This window comes from Pseudophryne corroboree, chromosome 8 (genome assembly GCF_028390025.1).
Source record: "Pseudophryne corroboree isolate aPseCor3 chromosome 8, aPseCor3.hap2, whole genome shotgun sequence".
Lineage (NCBI taxonomy): Eukaryota > Metazoa > Chordata > Amphibia > Anura > Myobatrachidae > Pseudophryne > Pseudophryne corroboree.
The window spans coordinates 300556617-300581035 of NC_086451.1; the positions used below are offsets into that span (position 1 = coordinate 300556617).

The 24419-nt window shown below is 48.9% G+C and overlaps 1 protein-coding gene across 3 annotated transcripts in view; it reads right to left on the reverse strand.

Moving 5' to 3' along the window:
- Window positions 1-24419, reverse strand: part of LOC134949015 (uncharacterized) — a 211639-nt gene that overhangs the window by 121956 nt on the left and 65264 nt on the right. For all 3 annotated transcript variants that reach the window (XM_063937344.1, XM_063937343.1, XM_063937345.1), the window contains one exon: window positions 458-583. In XM_063937344.1, coding sequence (XP_063793414.1) covers window positions 458-583 — 126 coding nt within the window. The remainder of the gene's footprint in view (window positions 1-457; window positions 584-24419) is intronic.

Sequence of the window (24419 nt, forward strand, 5' to 3'; positions counted from 1 at the left end):
CGCTGGGGGAGGTGATGGAGCTGCAGCAGGAGATGTCTCACTGACCTCTAACACTGCTAGCGTCTCTGCTGCAGCCCTTGAAGTCTTCAATTTTCTTTAAAAGCTTCTTTTAGGGCTGCTGGAGCAGCGCCCCTGTTAAGTGCCTGCTTACTGCATGGCACCAACTACAAAACTAAGCTGCTGTGCATGGAGGTGGGGCTATAGAGGAGGTGGCGCTATGCATCTTGCGAAGAAGGTCAAAGCTTTGAGCATGTTTGTGCCTCAGATCAAGATCCTACTCTACACCCCAATGTCATTCCCAGTGTACCCTGCAGCAGAAATATAAATTTTTCACATATTCTACTTTAACTATAATTCTGGTACAATGTATATACTACTAGGCATAAGATTCCCAAATACGGCTGTACTGTATGTAGGAAACTATCAAGCAAAACAGTTGATTACATTTATAGCTTACCTTTAAGACAGTAGCAGTCCAATTTTCATTTTTACATTTTTGAAGTAAAGTGTCAACTATTGATGTGGTAAGATCATCATCATCATCATCACCATCATCATCATCATCACCACTGTCATTAGAGTCCTGTTAAATGAATAAACACAGAAACCTTACACAGACTTGCAGAGTTGTAAATGCAGAATATTAACAAGCTAATAGCAAATAACTAAAACTACCCGACAGCTCCCTTGCTTTCAAATAATTGATATCTATATACTAGATATTTTGGTGCCTTGTGCCAGAAAATAGGATTTTAATTACCTGCCGGTAAATCCTTTTCTCCTAGTCCGTAGAGGATACTGGGGTTCACATTAGTACCATGGGGTACAGACAGGTCCACTAGGAGCCTTGGGCACTTTAAGACATTAATAGTGTGCGCTGGCTCCTCCCTCTATGCCCCTCCTACCAGACTCAGTCTATAAACTGTGCTCGAGGAGACGGACATACCTTGAGAGAAGGATTTAAAGGACAGTGGTGAGATTCGAACCAGCACACACAACCAAGAAGAAAGCCATGCTAACGCGACTTGAACAGGAACAGCAACAGCTGAACCAACAACAATACTTAACCAAGTAACGGTGCAGGAAACACGAAGCACTGGGCAGGCGCCCAGTATCCTCTACCTACTACGAGAAAAGGATTTACCGGTAGGTAATTAAAATCCTATTTTCTCTTACGTCCTACAGGATACTGGGGTCCACATTAGTACCATTGGGATGTACCAAAGCTCCCAAACTGGGTGCTGAGGTTCCTGCAGAACTGACTGACCAAATTGAAGGTCCTCAGCGGCCAAAGTATCGAACTTGTAGAACTTAGCAAACGTGTTCGAACCCGACCAAGTAGTTGCTCGGCAGAGCTGTAAAGCCGAGACACCCCGGGTATCTGCACAGGAAGAACCAACTGACCTAGTAGAGTGGGCCTGTACAGATTTTAGACCTGGCAAACCTGCCGTAGAATAAGCATGCTGGATAGTAAGCCGGATCCAGCAAGCAATAGACTGCTTTGAAGCAGGACACCCAATTTCTCTGACGTCCTAGTGGATGCTGGGACTCCGTCAGGACCATGGGGATTAGCGGCTCCGCAGGAGACAGGGCACAAAAGTAAAAGCTTTAGGATCAGGTGGTGTGCACTGGCTCCTCCCCCTATGACCCTCCTCCAAGCCTCAGTTAGGTTTTTGTGCCCGGCCGAGAAGGGTGCAATCTAGGTGGCTCTCCTAAAGAGCTGCTTAGAGTAAAAGTTTTATTAGGTTTTTTATTTTCAGTGAGTGCTGCTGGCAACAGGCTCACTGCAACGAGGGACTTAGGGGAGAAGAAGTGAACTCACCTGCGTGCAGGATGGATTGGCTTCTTAGGCTACTGGACACTAGCTCCAGAGGGACGATCACAGGTACAGCCTGGATGGGTCACCGGAGCCGCGCCGCCGACCCCCTTGCAGATGCTGAAGAGAGAAGAGGTCCAGAAATCGGCGGCTGAAGACTTCTCAGTCTTCATGAGGTAGCGCACAGCACTGCAGCTGTGCGCCATTGCTCTCAGCACACTTCACACCAACGGTCACTGAGGGTGCAGGGCGCTGGGGGGGGCGCCCTGGGCAGCAATGAAAGTACCTATACTGGCTAAAAATACATCACATATAGCCTCTGGGGCTATATGGATGTATTTAACCCCTGCCAGGTTGTCAGAAAAACGGGAGAAGAAGCCCGCCGAAAAGGGGGCGGGGCCTATTCTCCTCAGCACACAGCGCCATTTTCCCTCACAGAACTGCTGGTGGGAAGGCTCCCAGGCTCTCCCCTGCACTGCACTACAGAAACAGGGTTAAAACAGAGAGGGGGGGGGCACTTATTTGGCGATATGATTATATATTAAGATGCTATAAGGGAAAACACTTATATAAAGGTTGTCCCTGTATAATTATAGCGTTTTGATGTGTGCTGGCAAACTCTCCCTCTGTCTCCCCAAAGGGCTAGTGGGGTCCTGTCCTCTATCAGAGCATTCCCTGTGTGTGTGCTGTGTGTCGGTACGTGTGTGTCGACATGTATGAGGACGATGTTGGTGAGGAGGCGGAGCAATTGCCTGTAATGGTGATGTCACTCTCTAGGGAGTCGACACCGGAATGGACGGCTTATTTAAGGAATTACGTGATAATGTCAACACGCTGCAAGGTCGGTTGACGACATGAGACGGCCGGCAAACAAATTAGTACCCGTCCAGGCGTCTCAAACACCGTCAGGGGCTTTAAAACGCCCATTTACCTCAGTCGGTCGACACAGACACAGACACGGACACTGACTCCAGTGTCGACGGTGAAGAAACAAACGTATTTTCCATTAGGGCCACACGTTACATGTTAAGGGCAATGAAGGAGGTGTTACATATTTCTGATACTACAAGTACCATAAAAAAGGGTATTATGTGGGGTGTGAAAAAACTACCTGTAGTTTTTCCTGAATCAGATAAATTATATGAAGTGTGTGATGATGCGTGGGTTTCCCCCGATAGAAAATTATTGGCGGTATACCCTTTCCCGCCAGAAGTTAGGGCGCGTTGGGAAACACCCCTTAGGGTGGATAAGGCGCTCACACGCTTATCAAAGTGGCGGTACCGTCTCCAGATAGGGCCGCCCTCAAGGAGCCAGCTGATAGGAGGCTGGAAAATATCCTAAAAAGTATATACACACATACTGGTGTTATACTGCGACCAGCGATCGCCTCAGCCTGGATGTGCAGCGCTGGGGTGGCTTGGTCGGATTCCCTGACTGAAAATATTGATTCCCTTGACAGGGACAGTATTTTATTGACTATAGAGCATTTAAAGGATGCATTTCTATATATGCGAGATGCACAGAGGGATATTTGCACTCTGGCATCAAGAGTAAGTGCGATGTCCATATCTGCCAGAAGATGTTTATGGACACGACAGTGGTCAGGTGATGCAGATTCCAAACGGCACATGGAAGTATTGCCGTATAAAGGAGAAAAAGACACCGTCTTTTCAGCCTAAGTCCCCATAAGGGCAAGCGGGCAAAAGGCCAGTCATATCTGCCCAGGGATAGAGGAAAGGGAAGAAGACTGCAGCAGGCAGCCCATTCCCAGGAACAGAAGCCCTCCACCGCTTCTGCCAAGTCCCCAGCATGACGCTGGGGCCGTACAAGCGGACTCAGGTGCGGTGGGGGGTCGTCTCAAGAGTTTCAGCACGCAGTGGGCTCACTCGCAAGTGGACCCCTGGATCCTACAAGTAGTATCCCAGGGGTACAGATTGGAAATTCGAGACGTCTCCCGCTCGCAGGTTCCTGAAGTCTGCTTTACCAACGTCTCCCTCCGACAGGGAGGCAGTATTGGAAACAATTCACAAGCTGTATTCCCAGCATGTGATAATCAAAGTACCCCTCCTACAACAAGGAAAGGGGTATTATTCCACACTATATTGTGGTACTGAAGCCAGACGGCTCGGTGAGACCTATTCTAAATCTGAAATATTTGAACACTTACATACAAAGGTTCAAATCAAGATGGAGTCACTCAGAGCAGTGATAGCGAACCAGGAAGAAGGGGACTATATGGTGTCCCGGGACATCAGGGATGCTTACCTCCATGTCCCAATTTGCCCTTCTCACCAAGGGTACCTCAGGTTCGTGGTACAGAACTGTCACTATCAGTTTCAGACGCTGCCGGTTGGATTGTCCGCGGCACCCCGGGTCCTTACCAAGGTAATGGCCGAAATGATGATTCTTCTTCAAAGAAAATGGACGATCTCCTGATAAGGGCAAGGTCCAGAGAACAGTTGGAGGTCGGAGTAGCACTATCTCAAGTAGTTCTACGACAGCACGGGTAGATTCTTAATATTCCAAAACCGCAGCTGTTTCCGACGACACGTATGCTGTTCCTAGGGATGATTCTGGACACAGTCCAGAAAAGGGTGTTTCTCCCGGAGAAGAAAGCCAGGGAGTTACCCGAGCTAGTCAGGAACCTCCTAAAACCAGGAAAAGTGTCAGTGCATCATTGCACAAGGGTCCTGGGAAAAATGGTGGCTTCTTACGAAGCGATTCCATTCGGCAGATTTCACGCAAGAACTTTTCAGTGGGATCTGCTGGAGAAATGGTCCGGAGCGCATCTTCAGATGCATCAGCGGATAACCCTGTCTCCAAGGACAAGGGTGTTTCTTCTGCGGTGGCTGCAGAGTGCTCATCTACTAAAGGGCCGCAGATTCGGCATTCAGGACTGGGTCCTGGTGACCACGGATGCCAGCCTGAGAGGCTGGGGAGCAGTCACACAGGGAAAAAATTTCCAGGGAGTGTGATCAAGTTTGGAGACTTCTCTCCACATAAATATACTGGAGCTAAGGGCAATTTACAATGCTCTAAGCTTAGCAAGACTTCTGCTTCAAGGTCAGCCGGTATTGATCCAGTGGGACAACATCACGGCAGTCGCCCACGTAAACAGACAGGGCGGCACAAGAAGCAGGAGGGCAATGGCAGAAACTGCAAGGATTCTTCGCTGGGCGGAAAATCATGTGATAGCACTGTCAGCAGTGTTCATTCCGGGAGTGGACAACTGGGAAGCAGACTTCCTCAGCAGGCACGACCTCCACCCGGGAGAGTGGGGACTTCATCGGGAAGTCTTCCACATGATTGTGAACCGTTGGGAAAGACCAAAGGTGGACATGATGGCGTCCCGCCTGAACAAAAAACTGGACAGGTATTGCGCCAGGTCAAGAGACCCTCAGGCAATAGCTGTGGACGTTCTGGTAACACCGTGGGTGTACCAGTCGGTGTATGTGTTCACTCCTCTGCTTCTCATACCCAAGGTACTGAGAATTATAAGACGTAGAGGAGTAAGAACTATACTCGTGGCTCCGGATTGGCCAAGAAGGACTTGGTACCCGGAACTTCAAGAAATGCTCACAGAGGACTCATGGCCTCTGCCGCTAAGAAGGGACTTGCTTCAGCAAGTACCATGTCTGTTCCAAGACTTACCGCGGCTGCGTTTGACGGCATGGCGGTGGAACGCCGGATCCCAAGGGAAAAATAAGAATTTACTTACCGATAATTCTATTTCTCGGAGTCCGTAGTGGATGCTGGGGTTCCTGAAAGGACCATGGGGAATAGCGGCTCCGCAGGAGACAGGGCACAAAAAAGTAAAGCTTTTACCAGATCAGGTGGTGTGCACTGGCTCCTCCCCCCACGACCCTCCTCCAGACTCCAGTTAGGTACTGTGCCCGGACGAGCGTACACAATAAGGGAGGCAATTTGAATCCCGGGTAAGACTCATACCAGCCACACCAATCACACCGTACAACTTGTGATCTAAACCCAGTTAACAGTATGATAACAGAAAGAGCCTCTTAAAGATGGCTCCTTAACAATATAACCCGAATTTGTTAACAATAACTATGTACAGTATTGCAGATAATCCGCACTTGGGATGGGCGCCCAGCATCCACTACGGACTCCGAGAAATAGAATTATCGGTAAGTAAATTCTTATTTTCTCTATCGTCCTAAGTGGATGCTGGGGTTCCTGAAAGGACCATGGGGATTATACCAAAGCTCCCAAACGGGCGGGAGAGTGCGGATGACTCTGCAGCACCGAATGAGAGAATTCCAAGTCCTCTTTTGCCAGGGTATCAAATTTGTAGAATTTTACAAACGTGTTTTCCCCCGACCACGTAGCTGCTCGGCAGAATTGTAATGCCGAGACCCCTCGGGCAGCCGCCCAAGATGAGCCCACCTTCCTTGTGGAATGGGCCTTAACAGATTTAGGCTGTGGCAGGCCTGCCACAGAATGAGCAAGTTGAATTGTGTTACAAATCCAACGAGCAATCGTCTGCTTAGAAGCAGGGGCACCCAACTTGTTGGGTGCATATAGTATCAACAGCGAGTCAGATTTTCTGACTTCAGCCGTCCTTGAAATGTATATTTTTAAGGCTCTGACAACGTCCAACAACTTGGAGTCCTCCAAGTCGCCAGTGGCCGCAGGCACCACAATAGGTTGGTTCAGGTGAAACGCTGATACCACCTTAGGGAGAAAATGCGGACGAGTCCTCAGTTCTGCCCTATCCGAATGGAAGATTAGATAAGGGCTTTTATAAGATAAAGCCGCCAATTCAGATACTCTCCTGGCGGAAGCCAGGGCCAGTAACATAGTCACTTTCCATGTGAGATATTTAAAATCCACCTTTTTCAATGGTTCAAACCAATGGGATTTGAGGAAATCTAAAACTACATTTAGATCCCACGGTGCCACCGGAGGCACCACAGGAGGCTGTATATGCAGTACTCCTTTAACAAAAGTCTGTACCTCAGGAACTGAGGCCAATTCTTTTTGGAAGAATATTGACAGGGCCGAAATTTGAACCTTAATAGATCTCAATTTGAGACCCATAGACAATCCTGATTGTAGGAAATGTAGGAAACGACCCAGTTGAAATTCCTCCGTCGGAACACTCCGATCCTCGCACCACGCGACATATTTTCGCCAAATGCGGTGATAATGTTTCGCGGTGACTTCCTTCCTTGCCTTAATCAAGGTAGGAATGACTTCTTCTGGAATGCCTTTCCCTTTTAGGATCTGGCGTTCAACCGCCATGCCGTCAAACGCAGCCGCGGTAAGTCTTGAAAGAGACAGGGACCCTGTTGTAGCAGGTCCCTTCTCAGAAGTAGAGGGCACGGGTCGTCCGTGACCAACTCTTGAAGTTCCGGGTACCAAGTCCTTCTTGGCCAATCCGGAGCCACTAGTATTGTTCTTACTCCTCCTCACCGTATAATCTTCAATACCTTTGGTATGAGAGGCAGAGGAGGAAACACATATACTGATTTGTACACCCAAGGTGTTACCAGTGCGTCCACAGCTATTGCCTGTGGATCTCTTGACCTGGCGCAATACTTGTCCAGTTTCTTGTTGAGGCGAGACGCCATCATGTCTACCATTGGTCTTTCCCAACAGTTTATTAGCATGTGGAAGACTTCTGGATGAAGACCCCCCTCTCCCGGGTGAATATCGTGTCTGCTGAGGAAGTCTGCTTCCCAGTTGTCCACGCCCGGGAAGAACACTGCTGACAGTGCTATTACGTGATTCTCCGCCCAGCGAAGAATCTTGGCAGCTTCTGCCATTGCACTCCTGCTTCTTGTGCCGCCCTGTCTGTTTACATGGGCGACCGCCGTGATGTTGTCCGACTGAATCAACACCAGTTTTCCTTGCAGGAGTGGTTCCGCCTGGCTTAGAGCATTTTAGATTGCTCTTAGTACCAGAATGTTTATGTGAAGAGACTTTTCCAGGTTCGTCCATACCCCCTGGAAGTTTCTTCCTTGTGTGACTGCTCCCCAACCTCTCAGGCTGGCGTCCGTGGTCACCAGGATCAAATCCTGTATGCCGAATCTGCGGCCCTCCAATAGATGAGCCTTTTGCAACCACCACAGAAGATATACCCTTGTCCTTGGCGACAGGGTTATTCGCAGGTGCATCTGAGGATGCGACCCTGACCATTTGTCCAACAGATCCCTTTGGAAAATTCTTGCATGGAATCTGCCGAATGGAATTGCTTCGTAAAAAGCCACCATTTTTCCCAGGACTCTTGTGCATTGATGTACAGACACCTTTCCTGGTTTTAGGAGGTTCCTGACAGGTCGGATAACTCCTTGGCTTTTTCCTCGGGAAGAAAAACCTTTTTCTGAACCGTGTCCAGAGTCATCCCTAGGAACAGCAGACGTATCGTCGGAAAACAGCTGCGATTCTTGGAATATTTAGAATCCAGTCGTGCCGTCGAAGAACTACTTTAGATAGTGCTCTTCCGACCTCCAACTGTTCTCTGGAACTTGCCCTTTTTAGGTCGTGCAAGTAAGGGATAATTTAGATGCCTTTTTTCTTTGAAGAAACATCTTTTCGGCCATTACCTTGGTAAAAAGGCCCGGGGTGCCGTGGATAATTCAAACGGCATCGTCTGAAACTGATATTGACAGTTCTGTACCACGAACCAGAGGTACCCTTGATGAGAAGGACAAAATTTGGACATGGAGGTAATCCTTGATGTCCAGGGACACCATATAGTCCCCTTTTTTCCGGTTCGCTATCACTGCTCTGAGTGACTTTATCTCGATTTGAACCTTTTATGTAAGTGTTCAAAACATTTTAGATTTAGACTATGTGTCACCAAGCCGTCTGGCTTCAGTACCACAATATAGTGTGGAAAAATAATACCCTTTTCCTTGTCGTAGGAGGGGTACTTTGATTATCACCTGCTGGATATACAGCTTGTGAATTGTTTCCAATGCTGCCTCCCTGTCGGAGGGAGCCGTTGGTAAAGCAGACTTCAGGAACCTGCGAGGAGAAGATGTCTCGACTCTCCAATCTTTACCCCTGGGATAATACTCGTACGATCTAGGGGTCAACTTGCGAGTGATCCCACTGCGCCCTGAGACTCTTGAGACTACCCCCCCACCTTGAGTCCGCTTGCACGGCCCCAGCGTCATGCTGAGGACTTGGCAGACGCGGTGGAGGGCTTCTTTTCCTGGGAAAGGGCTGCCTGCTGCAGTCTACTTCCCTTACCTCTATGTCTGGGCAGATATGACTGGCCTTTTGCCTGCATGCCCTCATGGGAAAGGAAAGATTGAGGCTGAAAAGACGGTGTCTTTTTTAGCTGAGATGTAACTTGGGGTAAAAAAGGTTGGATTTCCCAGCTGTTGCTGTGGTCCCCAGGTCCGATGGACCGACCCCCAAATAACTCCTTCCCTTTATACAGCAATACTTCCATCTGCCGTATGGGATCTGTATCACCTGACCACTGTCGTGTCCCTGACATCTTCTGGGAGATATGGACAACGCACTTATCTTGATGCCAGAGAGCAAATATCCCTCTGTGCATCTCACATACATATATATAGAATGCATCCTATTAAATGCTCTACATGAATAAAATATTTTCAGTCAGGGAATCCGACCAAGCCAACCCAGCACTGCATCTCCAGGCTGATGGCGATCGCTGGTCGCAGTATAACCACCGTATGTGTGTATATACTTTTTAGGATATTTTTCCAGCTTCCTATCAGCTGGCTCCTTGAGGGCGGCCGTATCTGGAGACGGTAACGCCACTTGATAAGCGTGTGAGCGCCTTATCACCCTAAGGGGTGTTTCCCAACGTACTCTAATTTCTGGCGGGAAAGGGTATAACGCCAATATTTGCTATCGGGGTAACCCTACGCATCATCACACACTTCATTTTATTTTATCTGATTCAGGAAAAACTACAGGTAGTTTTTTCACTCCCACATAATACCCTTTCTTGTGGTACTTGTAGTATCAGAAACACGTAACACCTCCTTCATTGCCCTTAACGTGTGGCCCTAATGAGAAATACGTTTGTTTATTCACCGTCGACACTGTATTCAGTGTCCGTGTCTGTGTCTGTGTCGACCGACTGAGGTAAATGGGCGTTTTTAAAACCCCTGACGGTGTTTCTGAGACGCCTGGACCGGTCCTAATAGATTGTCGGCCGTCTCATGTCGTCAACCGACCTTGCAGCGTGTTGACATTCTCACGTAATTCTCTAAATAAGCCATCCATTCCGGTGTCGACTCCCTAGAGAGTGACATCACCATTACAGGCAATTTCTCCGCCTCCTCACCAACATCGTCCTCATACATGTCGACACACACGTACCGACACACAGCACACACACCGGGAATGCTCTGACAGAGGACAGGACCCACTAGCCCTTTGGGGAGACAGAGGGAGAGTCTGCCAGCACACACCAAAAACGCTATAATTATATAGGGACAACCTTATATAAGTGTTTCTCCCTTATAGCATCTTTTATATATATACAATATCGCCAAAATCAGTGCCCCCCCTCTCTGTTTTAACCCTGTTTCTGTAGTGCAGTGCAGGGGAGAGCCTGGGAGCCTTCTCTCCAGCTTTTCTGTGAGAGAAAATGGCGCTGTGTGCTGAGGAGATAGGCCCCGCCCCTTTTTCGGCGGGCTCGTCTCCCGCTATTTTTGAAGTTAGGCAGGGGTTAAATATCTCCATATAGCCTCTGTGGGCTATATGTGAGGTATTTTTTGCCTCTAATAAGGTTTTTATTTGCCTCTCAGAGCGCCCCCCCCAGCGCTCTGCACCCTCAGTGACTGTTGTGTGAAGTGTGCTGAGAGGAAAATGGCGCACAGCTGCAGTGCTGTGCGCTACCTTTATGAAGACTCAGGAGTCTTCAGCCGCCGATTTTGGACCTCTTCTCTCTTCAGCGTCTGCAAGGGGGCCGGCGGCGCGGCTCCGGTGACCATCCAGGCTGTACCTGTGATCGTCCCTCTGGAGCTAGTGTCCAGTAGCCAAGCAGCAAATCCACTCTGCACGCAGGTGAGTTCACTACTTCTCCCCTAAGTCCCTCGTTGCAGTGATCCTGTTGCCAGCAGGACTCACTGTAAAGTAAAAAACCTAAGCTAAACTTTCTCTAAGCAGCTCTTTAGGAGAGCCACCTAGATTGCACCCTTCTCGTTCGGGCACAAAATCTAACTGGAGTCTGGAGGAGGGTCGTGGGGGGAGGAGCCAGTGCACACCACCTGATCTGGTAAAAGCTTTACTTTTTTGTGCCCTGTCTCCTGCGGAGCCGCTATTCCCCATGGTCCTTTCAGGAACCCCAGCATCCACTTAGGACGATAGAGAAAAGGCATTCCGGAAGAGGTCATTCCTACCCTGGTCAAAGCCAGGAAGGAGCTGACCACACAACATTATCACCACATGTGGCGAAAATATGTTGCGTGGGGGGAGGCCAGGAAGGCCCCACGAAGAAATTTCAACTCGGTCGATTCCTGCATTTCCTGCAAACAGGAGTGTCTATGGGCCTCAAATTGGGGTCCATTAAGGTTCAAATTTCGGCCCTGTCGATTTTCTTCCAGAAAGAATTGGCTTCAGTTCCTGAAGTCCAGAAGTTTGTCAAGGGAGTACTGCATATACAACCCCCTTTTGTGCCTCCAGTGGCACTGTGGGATCTCCACGTAGTTCTGGGATTCCTCAAATCACATTTTAAACCGCTCAAATCTGTGGATTTGAAATATCTCACATGAAAAGTGACCATGCTGTTGGCCCTGGCTTCGGCCAGGCGAGTGTCAGAATTGGCGGCTTTGTCTCACAAAAGCCCATATCTGATTGTCCATTCGGACAGGGCAGAGCTGAGGACTCGTCCCCAGTTTCTCCCTAAGGTGGTGTCAGCGTTTCGCCTGAACCAGCTTATTGTGGTACCTGCGGCTACTAGGGACTTGGAGGACTCCAAGTTGCTAGATGTTGTCAGGGCCCTGGAAATATAGGTTTCCAGGACGGCTGGAGTCAGGAAAACTGACTTGCTGTTATCCTGTATGCACCCAACAAACTGGGTGCTCTTGCTTCTAAGCAGACGATTGCTAGTTGGATGTGTAATACAATTCAGCTTGCACATTCTGTGGCAGGCCTGCCACAGCCAAAATATGTAAATGCCCATTTCAAAAGGAAGGTGGGCTCATCTTGGGCGGCTGCCCGAGGGGTCTCGGCTTTACAACTTTGCCGAGCTGCTACTTGGTCAGGGGAAAACACGTTTGCAAAATTCTACAAATTTGATACCCTGGCTGAGGAGGACCTGGAGTTCTCTCATTCGGTGCTGCAGAGTCATCCGCACTCTCCCGCCCGTTTGGGAGCTTTGGTATAATCCCCATGGTCCTGACGGAGTCCCAGCATCCACTAGGACGTCAGAGAAAATAAGAATTTACTTACCGATAATTCTATTTCTCGTAGTCCGTAGTGGATGCTGGGCGCCCATCCCAAGTGTGGATTGTCTGCAATACTTGTACATAGTATTGTTACAAAAATCGGGTTATTATTGTTGTGAGCCATCTTTTCAGAGGCTCCGCTGTTATCATGCTGTTAACTGGGTTCAGATCACAGGTTGTACAGTGTGATTGGTGTGGCTGGTATGAGTCTTACCCGGGATTCAAAATCCTTCCTTATTGTGTACGCTCGTCCGGGCACAGTATCCTAACTGAGGCTTGGAGGAGGGTCATAGGGGGAGGAGCCAGTGCACACCACCTGATCCTAAAGCTTTTACTTTTGTGCCCTGTCTCCTGCGGAGCCGCTAATCCCCATGGTCCTGACGGAGTCCCAGCATCCACTACGGACTACGAGAAATAGAATTATCGGTAAGTAAATTCTTATTTTTATTGAGATCATATAGAACAAAAAGCGAGTCCGACTTTCTGTGATGAGCTGCCCGCTTCACATAAATCTTCAAAGCCCTCACAACATCCAAGGACTTTGAGGTAGAAGAGGTGTCGGTAACCACCGGAACCACAATAGGTTGGTTGATATGAAACGCAGACCACCTTTGGAAGAATTGCTGACGAGTTCCGAGTTCAGCTCTATCCTCATGAAAAATCAAATAGGGGCTCTTGTGTGACAATGCCCCCAGCTCCGACACCCGCCTGGTTGAAGCCAGGGCCAACAGTGTGACGATCTTCCACGTAAGAAACTTTACGTCCACCTCCTGTAAGGGCTCAAACCATTCTGATTGGAGGAATTGCAACACCACGTTGAGATCCCAAGGTGCCGTGGGAGGCACAAAAGGCGGCTGGATGTGTAGAACACCCTTCAAGAACGTCTGAACCTCCGGAAGGAAAGCCCATTGTTTCTGGAAGAAAATAGATAAGGCCAAAATCTGGACTTTTATGGAGCCCAGGCATAAGCCCACATCCACACTTGACTGCAGAAAAAGCAAAAAACGTCCCAGTTGAAATTCCATCGCAGGAAATTTCCTGTTCTCACACCAAGAGACGTATTTTTTCCAAATACGGTGGTAATGCTTAGATGTTACCCGTTTCTGGCTTGGATTAAAGTTGGAATAACCTTATCCGGGATTCCTTTCCGGGCTAGAATTTGACGTTCAGCTTCCATGCCATCAAACGTAGCCGTAGTAAGTCTTGATAGACGAATGGCCCCTGTTGCAGGAGATCCTCTCGAAGAGGTAGAGGCCATGGATCCTCCAGTAGCATGTCCAGTAGATCCGCGTACTAAGCTCTTCTTGGCTAGTCCTGAGCAATGATAATTGCTTGAACCTTTTCCCTTTTTATTCTTTTGAGAATCTTTGGGATCAATGGAAGTGGCGGAAACACATACACTATCTGGTAGACCCATGGTGATGCCAGAGCGTCCGTCCGTCTGCTTCCCAGTTGTCTACTCCCGGAATGAAGATTGCCGACAACGCCACCGCGTGTCTTTCTGCCCAGAGGAGAATTCTCGTCACCTCTGACATTACTGCTCTGGTCTTCGTTCCGCCTTGTTGGTTTATGTACGTTACTGTCGTCACATTGTCCGACTGAACTTGAATGGCTCGATCTTGAAGAAGATGTGATGCCTGTAGAAGGGTGTTGTATATGGCCCTTAGTTCCAGAATGTTGATTGGAAGAATGGTTTCCTGACTTGACCATTTTCCTTGGAACTGTTCCCCCTGGGAGACTGCTCCCCAACCTCTGAGGCTTGCATCTGTGGTTAGCAGAATCCAATTTTGAATCCCGAACCTTCGGCCCTCGGTCAGGTGAGAAGACTGAAGCCACCATAGAAGAGAAATCCTGGCTTTTGGCGACAGATGTATCCTCTGGAGCAAGTGGAGATGCAATCCAGACCATTTTTCAAACAGATCCAGCTGGAAGGGCCTTGCGTGAAACCTTCTGTACTCTAGTGCCTCGTAGGCGGCTACCATCTTCCCCAGAAGGCGAATGCAGAGATGCACTGATATCCGGGCTGGCTTCAAGACATCCCGCACTATCGACTGGATTACCAATGCCTTTTCCAGTGGAAGGAATACCTTCTGTGCCTCCGTATCCAGTATCATCCCCAGGAACGGAAGCCTCCACGTTGGTTCCAGGTGAGATTTGGTAAGTTCAGAATCCACCCGTGTGATGCCGGAGTAGTCGAGTTGAGAGGGTAATGTTTTCAACAACCTCTCCCTGAATGGTGCCTTGATCAGCAGGTCATCCAGGTACGGAATTATGTTCACTCTCTGTTTGCGGAGGAGAAACATCATCTCTGCAACTACCTTGGTGAACACCCTCGGTGCTCTGGAGAGGCCTAATGGCAGGGACTGGAACTGGTAGTAACAGTTCTGTAATGCAAACCTTAGATAAACCTGATGAGGCGGCCAGATGGGAATATGAAGGTATGCATCCTTGTATCCAGAGACACCAAGAATTCCCCTTCCTCCAGATCTGAGATCACCGTTCTCGGAGACTCCATCTTGAATTTGAACACCCGTAAATACAGGTTCAATGACTTGAGGTTTAAAATAGGTCTCACCGAACAGTTCGGCTTCGGTACCACAAACAGGTAGGAAAAATAACCTTTGTTCTGCAGCCGAGTGGAACTGGAACAATGACCTGAGTTTGTACCAGTTTTTAAATTGCATCCTGTAAAATTATACTTGCCTCTTGAGAAGCTGGTAAGCCTGATTTGAAGAATCTGTGAGGTGGGAGTTCCTGAAACTCCAGTCTGTAACCCTGGTTGATAAGCCCTATGACCCAGGGATCCTGGCATGATGTCGCCCATACGTGACTGAAATCTCTTAAACAGGCTCCCACCTGCCTGTCTTCCAGGCAGTGCGGTCCACCGTCATGCTGAAGGCTTAGAAGAAGCAGAACCTGAGTGCTGTTCCTATGAACCTTCAGTTGCTGGTTTCTTGGGGTTACCTCTATAACCTTTGCAGGCTGTAGAAGAACCTCTGGTCTTATTTTTACATTTTGGCGAAAGGACTGCAGGGTCGGAGCCGAGTAGGTCTTCCTAGGTGGAGGAGCTGCGGAAGGAAGGTGTGTAGACTTACCCGCCGTAGCCTTGGATATCCACATATCCAGTTCATCTCCAAACAGTGCCACACCTTTTCTGGAATCCGCATCCGCAGTCCACTGACGTAGCCTCTGCGTGCTGACACTGCCATGGCTGTGGTGTGTGCATTTAGCATGCCTCTCTTTTTTATGGCCTCTACCATAAAACTTGCAGAGTCATGTATATAGTGTAGGAGTAAAACAATCTTCCCATTTGTAAGGAATATAATCCCTCAAGTAGGTTACCTGACCATTTTGGAATGGCTCTTGTGATCTAAGCAAAAGTTATAGTAGGTCTCTGGGCTACTCCCGCAGCTGTGTATAGATATTTGAGAGTGGTCTCAATCTTGCGATCAGCCGTGTCTTTTAAGGAGGCTGCCCCCGGGACAGGCAAGACTATCTTGCGTGACAATCTAGATACCGATGCATCAACAATAGGTGGGTTTTCTTATTTTTTCCTATCATTCTGAGGAAAAGGGAAGGATATAATTAACCTTTTATGGATCTGAAACTTCTTGTCAGGATTAACCCAAGTTTCTTCAAGTAGGGAATTTAATTCCTGGAGATGCAAGGACAGTAGCAGAGGATTTCTTTTTTACATTAAAATAAGATTCCTCATCCTCTCCTGTCACTGTGTCATCTTTGATGTGCAGGACTTCCCTAATAGCTTATATCAGGTCCTGTATTCCTTGTGACAGGGCTGCATCCCCTCCACCTCACCCTCCTTTGGGTCTGACACATCATCATCACTGTCAGCCTGCAATATTTGGGCCACTGTACGCTTTTGTGGACAAATGGCAGTGGTCTGAGATGCTGGTATGGGACCTGAATCTGTATTCATCAGGTCATCCACAGTCTTAATTGTTGCCTCTCTTTCTCATGATGGGACAATTTTGCAGAAATATTTGAGATCATCCCTTTTAGAGAATCCAGCCATGCTGGTTCGGATCCACTAGCCTGAGAATGTGTACCTATCCTGAGTACATTGTAGTGTTCCCCCTGGGGAAGAAAAACACTCTGCAGTGCAGCGCAGACTAAATACCCCTAATAGGGTGTCAGTATACTTATACTGCTCCCCCCCTTGCTATGACCCCCTGGTACCGCTGAGGTAATCTGGAGTCCTTGTGGAGGAGCTATGCATCTGTGCCAGTCTGTTTAGTTAGAGCTGCAGAGGGAAAATGGCGCTGGTGAGCTGCTGGAGCCACTTATAGTGAAGCCCCGCCCCCTTAATGGCGCGTGGTCTTCCCGGTTTTTTATACTGGCTGAGGTTATATTTTTGCTTTACTGTGGGTTAGAACCCCTGTAAGCTGTATTGCCACTGTGGGTATTTAGTTGTGGCTTCAGCACGCCCCTCACAGCGGAACACACATAACAGCTTGCATGTCTCTGAAGCCTGGAGCCGCAGCCTGCCTGTTAGCGCTGCGCTCCTACCCTCATGCCGCCATTACCGCCGACGACCCGCTAACCGGGACGTCGGCTTCCTACTCACCACTCTTCTCACTTCTGGCTCTGTTAGGGGTGGCGGCGTGCTGCGGGAGTGTACGCTCGCCGTGGTGGAGCTTGCGAATGGCTCCCTCAGGAGCTCAGTGTCCTGTCAGCGGGGAACGGGACCATTAACCCTGTAGGAGGTTGGGCCGTTCTCCCCCATTAAGTCCCACGAAGCAGGCAGGCCAACCAGCCCTGCCTGAAAAAAAAACAACAGAAAAAATAAATGCATAAAACTCTTCAGGAGCGTCCCTAAGCATAACCGGCTCCTCCGGGCACATTTTCTAAACAGAGTCTGGTAGGAGGGGCATAGAGGGAGGAGCCAGCGCACACTATTAATTTCTTAAAGTACCCAAGGCTCCTAGCGGACCTGTCTATACATCATGGTACTAATGTGGACCCCAGTATCCTCTAGGACGTAGGAGAAAGAAAAAATTTTGTATAATCAGTTTTTATTAAGGATTTTCAAAGACGTGAACAAAGAGAAGAACACTTTACACAAATACAAAAATAAAAAAGGAAACAGCAATATATATATAAAGTTGGTAGTCACAAATCTGAGTGTACGAATGCCCAATGTAGGGATAGCAAACCAGCAGAAAAAAGTAAAGCCCTCAAAGGCATATAAGCCGAGTGGGCAGGAGGATAGAGCATGACTTCTGAGGAGCATGGGATACTTTAATGAAATATCGTAAGGAGATCGTATTATGTCTGCTAGAGGGCTGCAATGTACACCAACAATACAATGTGTTCTTTAACATAAGGAACATAAAAAATTAAAAATAAAAATAAAATAAATAAATAAAAGAAAGCAGATTAGAAGAGCCAGTAGGCATCATGTAGAGAGGCAAGGAAAAGTGGGAAGGAAGAAAAAGAAAAAGGGGGGGCAAGAGAAGCAAGAGGTACCACTTAGAGAGATATGTAAACAGAGAGACAGGGATATTAACTGCTGTCCAAGGGAGTGGCTAAGTAGGCCTGGGAAGCCTTGTATTCTAGCCAAGGGAGCCATGTAGAGTCGAATACACGGGACCTGCCTATCGATGAGAGGAACAAGTCTTCCATTCTCATGAAGTAGTCTAGTTTAGTGAACCATGCCCGACGTGTAGGAGGGAGGGGAGACCTCCACATGGCCGTGATCACAGCACGCGCTGCGTTACTTATGTGTCGCAGTAGTGAATGTTTGTGTTGGGACACTGGAATATTGGAGTGGTTAATAAGCCAGAATGCAGGGTCAGAGGGGATCTGAATCTTAAGAATGGTCTGAGAAATGTGCATCACGTCTCGCCAAAATGGTTGGATCATAGGACAAGTCCACCAAACATGTAGGAGGGAGCCTGATGTGGAGGAGCAACGCCAGCAATGGGCTGATGAGGAGGGATACATTGCGTGAAGGAGAGATGGGTGCCTATACCATCTTGTCACAACTTTGTATTGAGTCTCCCGGATCTGCACACAGACAGAGCTCGAGTGAGTTTTCAAGAATTTTTTTCCCAGTCTCTAGGTGATAAAGAAATGCCCAAGTCCCTTTCCCAAGCCACAATAAAGGATGGGGTAACTACAGGTTGGGAATGGCAAATAAGTTTGTATAGTGTGGAGATAGTGTGGGTCGGGTCAAGAGTAGCCACGCAAAGCTTCTCAAATAGGGTCAGTTCCCTAATGGCGCTGCGAAGTCTATCGCCAGTTGCCAAGAAGTGCTTTATTTGTAGGAACTTCCAAAAGTCCTGTTGGGGGATGTCCCACCTCGCCCTCAGGTCTGCGAACTGTTTGACTCCAGTCGTCGACACCATCTGACCGACCCTGAACAGTCCTGCAACAGCCCATTGTGAGAAGTGGGCGGGGTTGACACCCGGTGTAAAATCAGGGTTGGCCTGAAAAGATGTCAAGGGTCCGAATTTAGATGAGATGTAGTGAAGACTCCGTAACATTTTCCAGGCGACTAGCGTGGGGGTGATGGTAGGATGGGGGAGGAGCAACTTAGGGAAGGAGGGGAGCCAAGGGAATATTTCCGGGAATTGCTGCACGTACAGGCCCTCTAGTTCCAAACATTGTTTAAGTTCACGGTTCCTAGTCCAGTCTATAATTTTACTTAAAAGAATGGCATGGTAATAATGTTTTATATCAGGAAGTTTGAGGCCGCCATTCTCAATTGATTTAGTCAAGAGGGAGCGTCTAAGTCTAGGTCTCCTCCGTTGCCAGATAAATTGCTGGATCAATCGCGAAATAGATCGGAACCAGGACTCTGAGATACGAATCGGGAGGGCCTGCATTACATACAATAATTTAGGAAGGGTATTCATCTTAACTATATTTATCCTCCCAAACCGGGATAGATATTTCATATTCCATCTAGAGTAGTCATTCCGAATCACTTGCAAGAGAGGCAAGTAATTAAACGGGAACAGATGGGACTCACTAGCAGACAACTTAACACCAAGGTATGTTATGTAAGAAGATTGCCATGAGAAGGGGAAAGAGCGTTTAAGGTCCGCAACGGATTCTGCAGGGGTGGAAATATTAAGAGCGCTGGATTTAGAATAATTAATTTTGAAATTGGAAAGCTGTCCGAAGAGGTCAAGTTCTTTCATTAGGTGCGGCAAGGAGTCAGTGGGGTGGGATACTATGGCTAAGAGGTCATCGGCAAATAGGGCTAACTTGTACTCCCCGTCTCCCACGGCAAAACCCCTGATGTCATGATAAGCTCGTATAGCTCTAGCTAGTGCTTCAATACAAAGCATAAAGATCAAAGGTGATAATGGGCAACCCTGCCTAGTGCCGTTGCTTATGGTGAATGGGTCAGATAGGGTGCCATTTACGCGAACCTTTGCTGTTGGAGAGTCATAGAGAGCCAGTATCCAAGTGAGTGCGTTGGGACCTAAGCCAATGTGCTCCAAAATTGATTTCATGAATTTCCAACTGACCCTATCAAATGCCTTTTCGGCGTCAGTAGAAAGTAAAATAGTAGGGGTAGAACTGTGGGAAGCTAAGTGGATAAGATTAAGAATTTTGGTTGTATTGTCTTTAGCCTCTCAGCCCACAACAAAACCAACTTGGTCATTGTGAACTAAGAGGGGGATCAGCGCCTTTAATCTATTTGCCAAAATCTTCGCGTAGAGCTTGAGATCCACATTCATGAGGGAAATGGGTCTATAGCTGGAGCAGACCGAAGGGTCCTTGCCCTGCTTCGGTATCACCAAAACATTTGCCTCCAGAGAGTCACGGGAAAAATGAGAGCCAGATGCAATTGAGTTAAATGCTCTAAGGAGTAGGGGAATCAGCTTATCCCTAAACACCTTGTAGTATGCAATAGTGAATCCGTCAGGGCCAGGGCTTTTTCCCCGACGGCATAGAAGAAATGGCCTGATCCAGCTCTTGAGCAGTGAACGGGGCTTCCAGCAAGCTGAGTGTCGAGGGTGGGAGAACGGGATAATCTATGGACCTCAGATAGTCCCTTATCTTCTGGAGCGAAAGGTGGGGGTCAGTATCTGAGGAGTCAGTTTCTAGATTGTACAGCAAGGCGTAAAATCGTGCAATGCAAGTACAAATCTCAGGCGATTTGAATTTGGGGCTTCTGCTGGCGTCTTTCACAGAGCTAATAAACGAAGCCGAGTGTTGAGCACGTATAGCTTGAGCCAGGACTCGGCCAGGTTTATTGCCCCACTGATAATATTTCCGTTTACATTTACGGATGGAGAGAATTATATTATCAGACAGGAGTTTATTCAGCTGTGAGCGGGCTTCGGACAATTCCACAAGGGTCTTATCCGACAATGATGCCTTGTGAGAGGTCTCGAGGGCATGAATCCGAAGTAAAAGACCTGAGATCAGAGACTTCTTTTGTTTCTTCTTACTTGTGCCTAATTGGATCAGCTTGCCGCGGAGTACACATTTATGTGCTTCCCACACAGTCAGGTGGAAGACATCATCCGTGACATTCGTGGCAATATAATCATCCAGAGCCTTATCTAAGGCATCTTTACAAAGTGCGTCATAAAGAAGAGACTCATTGAGGGAGGTCTAAAGTCAATGTCACTGGAGCATGGTCCGACCAAGTGATAGAGCCAATAGTGGCATCTATGAGGAGTGGAAGGTGCTATGGCTAAGGAACAAGTAATCAATACGAGAATAAACCCGGTGGGGGTGTGAGTAAAAGGAGTAGTCACGTCCCGAGGGATTGAGGGTCCTCCAGGAGTCAGCTAGTTGTCGTGTATGAAGTAGGCGTTTGACGTGGCGATATTTAGATGCAACAAATCTAGAGATTTGGGAGGATGTGTCCCCACCAAAAACAGTAATACCCTGGAACCGAGAGTCTAACCTCGGGAGATGGGAACTGAAGAAAGACAATTGGGCCTGGTTTGGGGCATACATCACTGCAAAAGTGAACAGTTGTTCAAAGATTTTACAGGTCAAGAGAAGGAGCCTACCCGGTACTACCCTGTGTGTGGATACGTCAAAAATGCGTAAATCCTTGGAGAAAACAATAGCCACTCCCTTGGACTTGCTACCTGGGGTGTTACTGTAGTATGCTGAGGGGAAGTAGCGATTGGTGAGAGAAGGATTACGAATTCCAACCTTAAAATGGGTCTCCTGCACTAATGCAACATCTGCCCTTTCAGACCTCAGTAAACGTAAAGGGCTAGATCTCTTCTCCGGCGTGTTAAGACCACGCGCGTTAAGGGACAGCACTGTAATCTTCCCCGGGGTGCTTATGGTGGAGTGAAATAGAGCGAATTCCCATAAATCTGGAAGTGGAGGGAAAGAAAGGGGGGAGAAAAAAGAGCAGACATGGAAAAAGAGACAAAGAAAAAAGAAATACAACAACAATGTAATAACATCAGAAAAAGACCCACAGGAGAGAGATTGAACCGTATCATCGTCAGCCTCCCTACCGGCATTGAGCCAAGGGCGGGTTCAATGGGGGAGCGGGAGTGAACCGCAACAGGAACCATGGTGAAAAAACATGTCTGGAACTGACACAAAAAGGAAAAAATCCTGCAATTCAGATTCACTAAGCGATCAGACAGATGTGAGATTTCGCTTTTAATGGAGGCAAGCTCATTCCTGATGGTGTCTTGAAGGTCTTGCTTAGTAGGGAGGGACCTCATGAAGGACAGGATTTCACGGAGATCACGGCCACCCGCCGTTGCGGGGTCAGCCATGTCGTCAGCCGGATTTGAGATCGAGGAAGTAGAAGGAGACGTCGGGGGACAGGGGGGAGGAACGGCTTTCCATCTGTGGGGATTTCGTCGAATGGAGGAAAGGTCTCAGGTCCGCTTGAGAATGCGTGACCTTTCGAGGTTGGTTGTTGCTCCGTCTAGAGTATTTCGAGGTACGCCTCATACTCCGGGGGGTCAGCAAAAAGGATGTTTGCAATAAGCTCAGGGTGTGTCAGGATCAAGAAGATACATACAGCAGCATAGCTCCTGAGGAGCGGTCACTCCCCGTGGCCTGGTCTTAGGTGGCCATCAGGTGGCTTCCAGCAGGATGGTGGAGAACGAGAGTTTAGGACGGTGCATTACAGTGCTGGGTAGCAATGCTGGCAGCTTGTGGCAAAGCTACGGGGAGCACTGAGGGGGGGGGGGGGGACGGGTAAGTCAGCGAAGGGGGGAAACGAGGGAGGCAAGGGGCCTCTATAGAAGGAAAAGGATCCGGAGTAGGCGCCCGAATATAATTCACTTGGAGTGGAGAGGATCTGTGAAGTAGTCCTAGGAGGCCTCCCGGTCTAACACGGGGTGGTCCGCAAGGGCAGCCGCGAGTCCACCCCGTGCAGTCCCGGGTAAGGCTGTTTCAGTGCCCGGGATAAGCAGTGTGCAGGGCCGTGTGTAACCGTGGGCCGTGGCTGATGGGCCCTTATGAAAATGGTTTTTGCGCCAGGAGGAGAGAAGAGGCCATGCAAGATGCAGTGAGGGTAGCGGGGCGTCAGGGGGGGAGGCTCTCAAGGGCGGCACGCCAATCAGTTGAGGGGGAAAAACGGAGGATGCAGGAGGCCCCTATAAATAAGGAGGGACCAAGCAGCTGGGAGCAAGGATGGGCGGCAAGCAAATCCTGCCTGTAAAGTCCCCTGTGGGGCCTTATCACAGCCCAGGGAGACAGAATGCAGCTCTATATGCAGCTAAGGGCCGCAGCTGGGAGGACCCTGGCCAGGCAGGTGCCGCCACAGAAGGCAGGGGGAGGCTGTGTGGGGTGCAATAAAAGCAAATATAAAAGTAAAAGTAACAGGGCGTCAGTGGGAGCTCCCAGAGGCTTAGGAGTGTCACCCCAGAGGACCACCAAACCTGTCAGGGGAAGGGGCCGCAGCCGACCCGCCAGTCCGCCCGTAGCGGTGGAGTGCGTACACCAGCAGTAAGGGCGGGCAGGGGGGAGAGCGCTCAAAGCGGGCTGGGATGGCGTGAGAGAGTCGCCTGAACGCCGAGGGGCACCTCCGCTATGTCTCCGCCTCCGTGTCTGCATTCAAAGATGGCCGCCGCCGGGACTCCGGAGCTCCCCGCCCGGCTCCGGCCGGGTCTCCAGTCACCGCTACTGCTCGTCCGCGTCAGCGGTGCAGAGAGGGGTGAGTCCAAGGCGGGGGTAAGGTCCGGGGTTTCTTGTCAGGCGTCTCGGGGGAGTTCGTGACACGGCGGGGGGACGTCCACTAATTGAGCCCCCAGCTCGGGGCAGTGAGTGGGCCACAATCCGCGGGAGCCAGGAGACCGGCTCCCCGACTCCGCAGCACCAGCTCACCACGATCCCAGCAGGATAATGCAGCAGGGCAGGGCAAGTAGTACTGGGAAACTCAGGAGAAAGAAAATTGGTGCCCACCCCACACCATTTTTAAAATAAAGTCCAGTATACATAAAAAATATAGGGGCGTGGCTTAATGAGGAAGGGGTGTGGCCACAGAATAGTACCAAATCACATTACACAGCACAGTGGTGTCCGTTTGTCACATTACACAGCACAGTAGAGCCCCTTATACACATTACACTACACAGTAGAGCCTCTTATACACGTTATACCACAGTCGAGCCCCTTGTACATTTTATGCCACAGAAGAGCCCCTTACCCACATTATGCAAGATAGAGCCCTTATACATCATTACTCTTTATCATCCCTCTCGTCCTTCCACCCACAGGGTGTAGTGTCAGTGAAAAGTGGTGTGTGCGTGTGCAGGGGGCCAGTGGCAGATTGGGATGAAAAACCAGTCCAGGGAAAATTTCTGGAAGCAGCCCGAAATAGGGGTCTGCAGTCTGACCCTTATGTACCAAACTCAGATGCATAAACCACTTTATGCCTATACAGATAAGATACCGCAGCCTCCAGAACCTGACACTGTGTGCAAGCGCAGTGTCAGTGTCCTAGGAGGAGACTTTTCAGAACTGTAAATATTACAGTTGTACTGCAACTGGCAGTGACATTGGTGCCTGTGAGTTATATTTAGTACACAGTGGGGATAATCATGTAAAAATAATTATCTCCACTGCATACCTCCCAACTGTCCCAATTTTCGCGGGACAGTCTAGTTTTTTGGGCACTGTCCCACCCATGGGCCACAGTGTACCGCGGTGGTGGTGGTGCAGTTGGGAGGCTTCTGTCACTCGCTCCTCTGTTTAGAGCAGTGGTGAATCTTTTCACGAGAGGCAGAGGG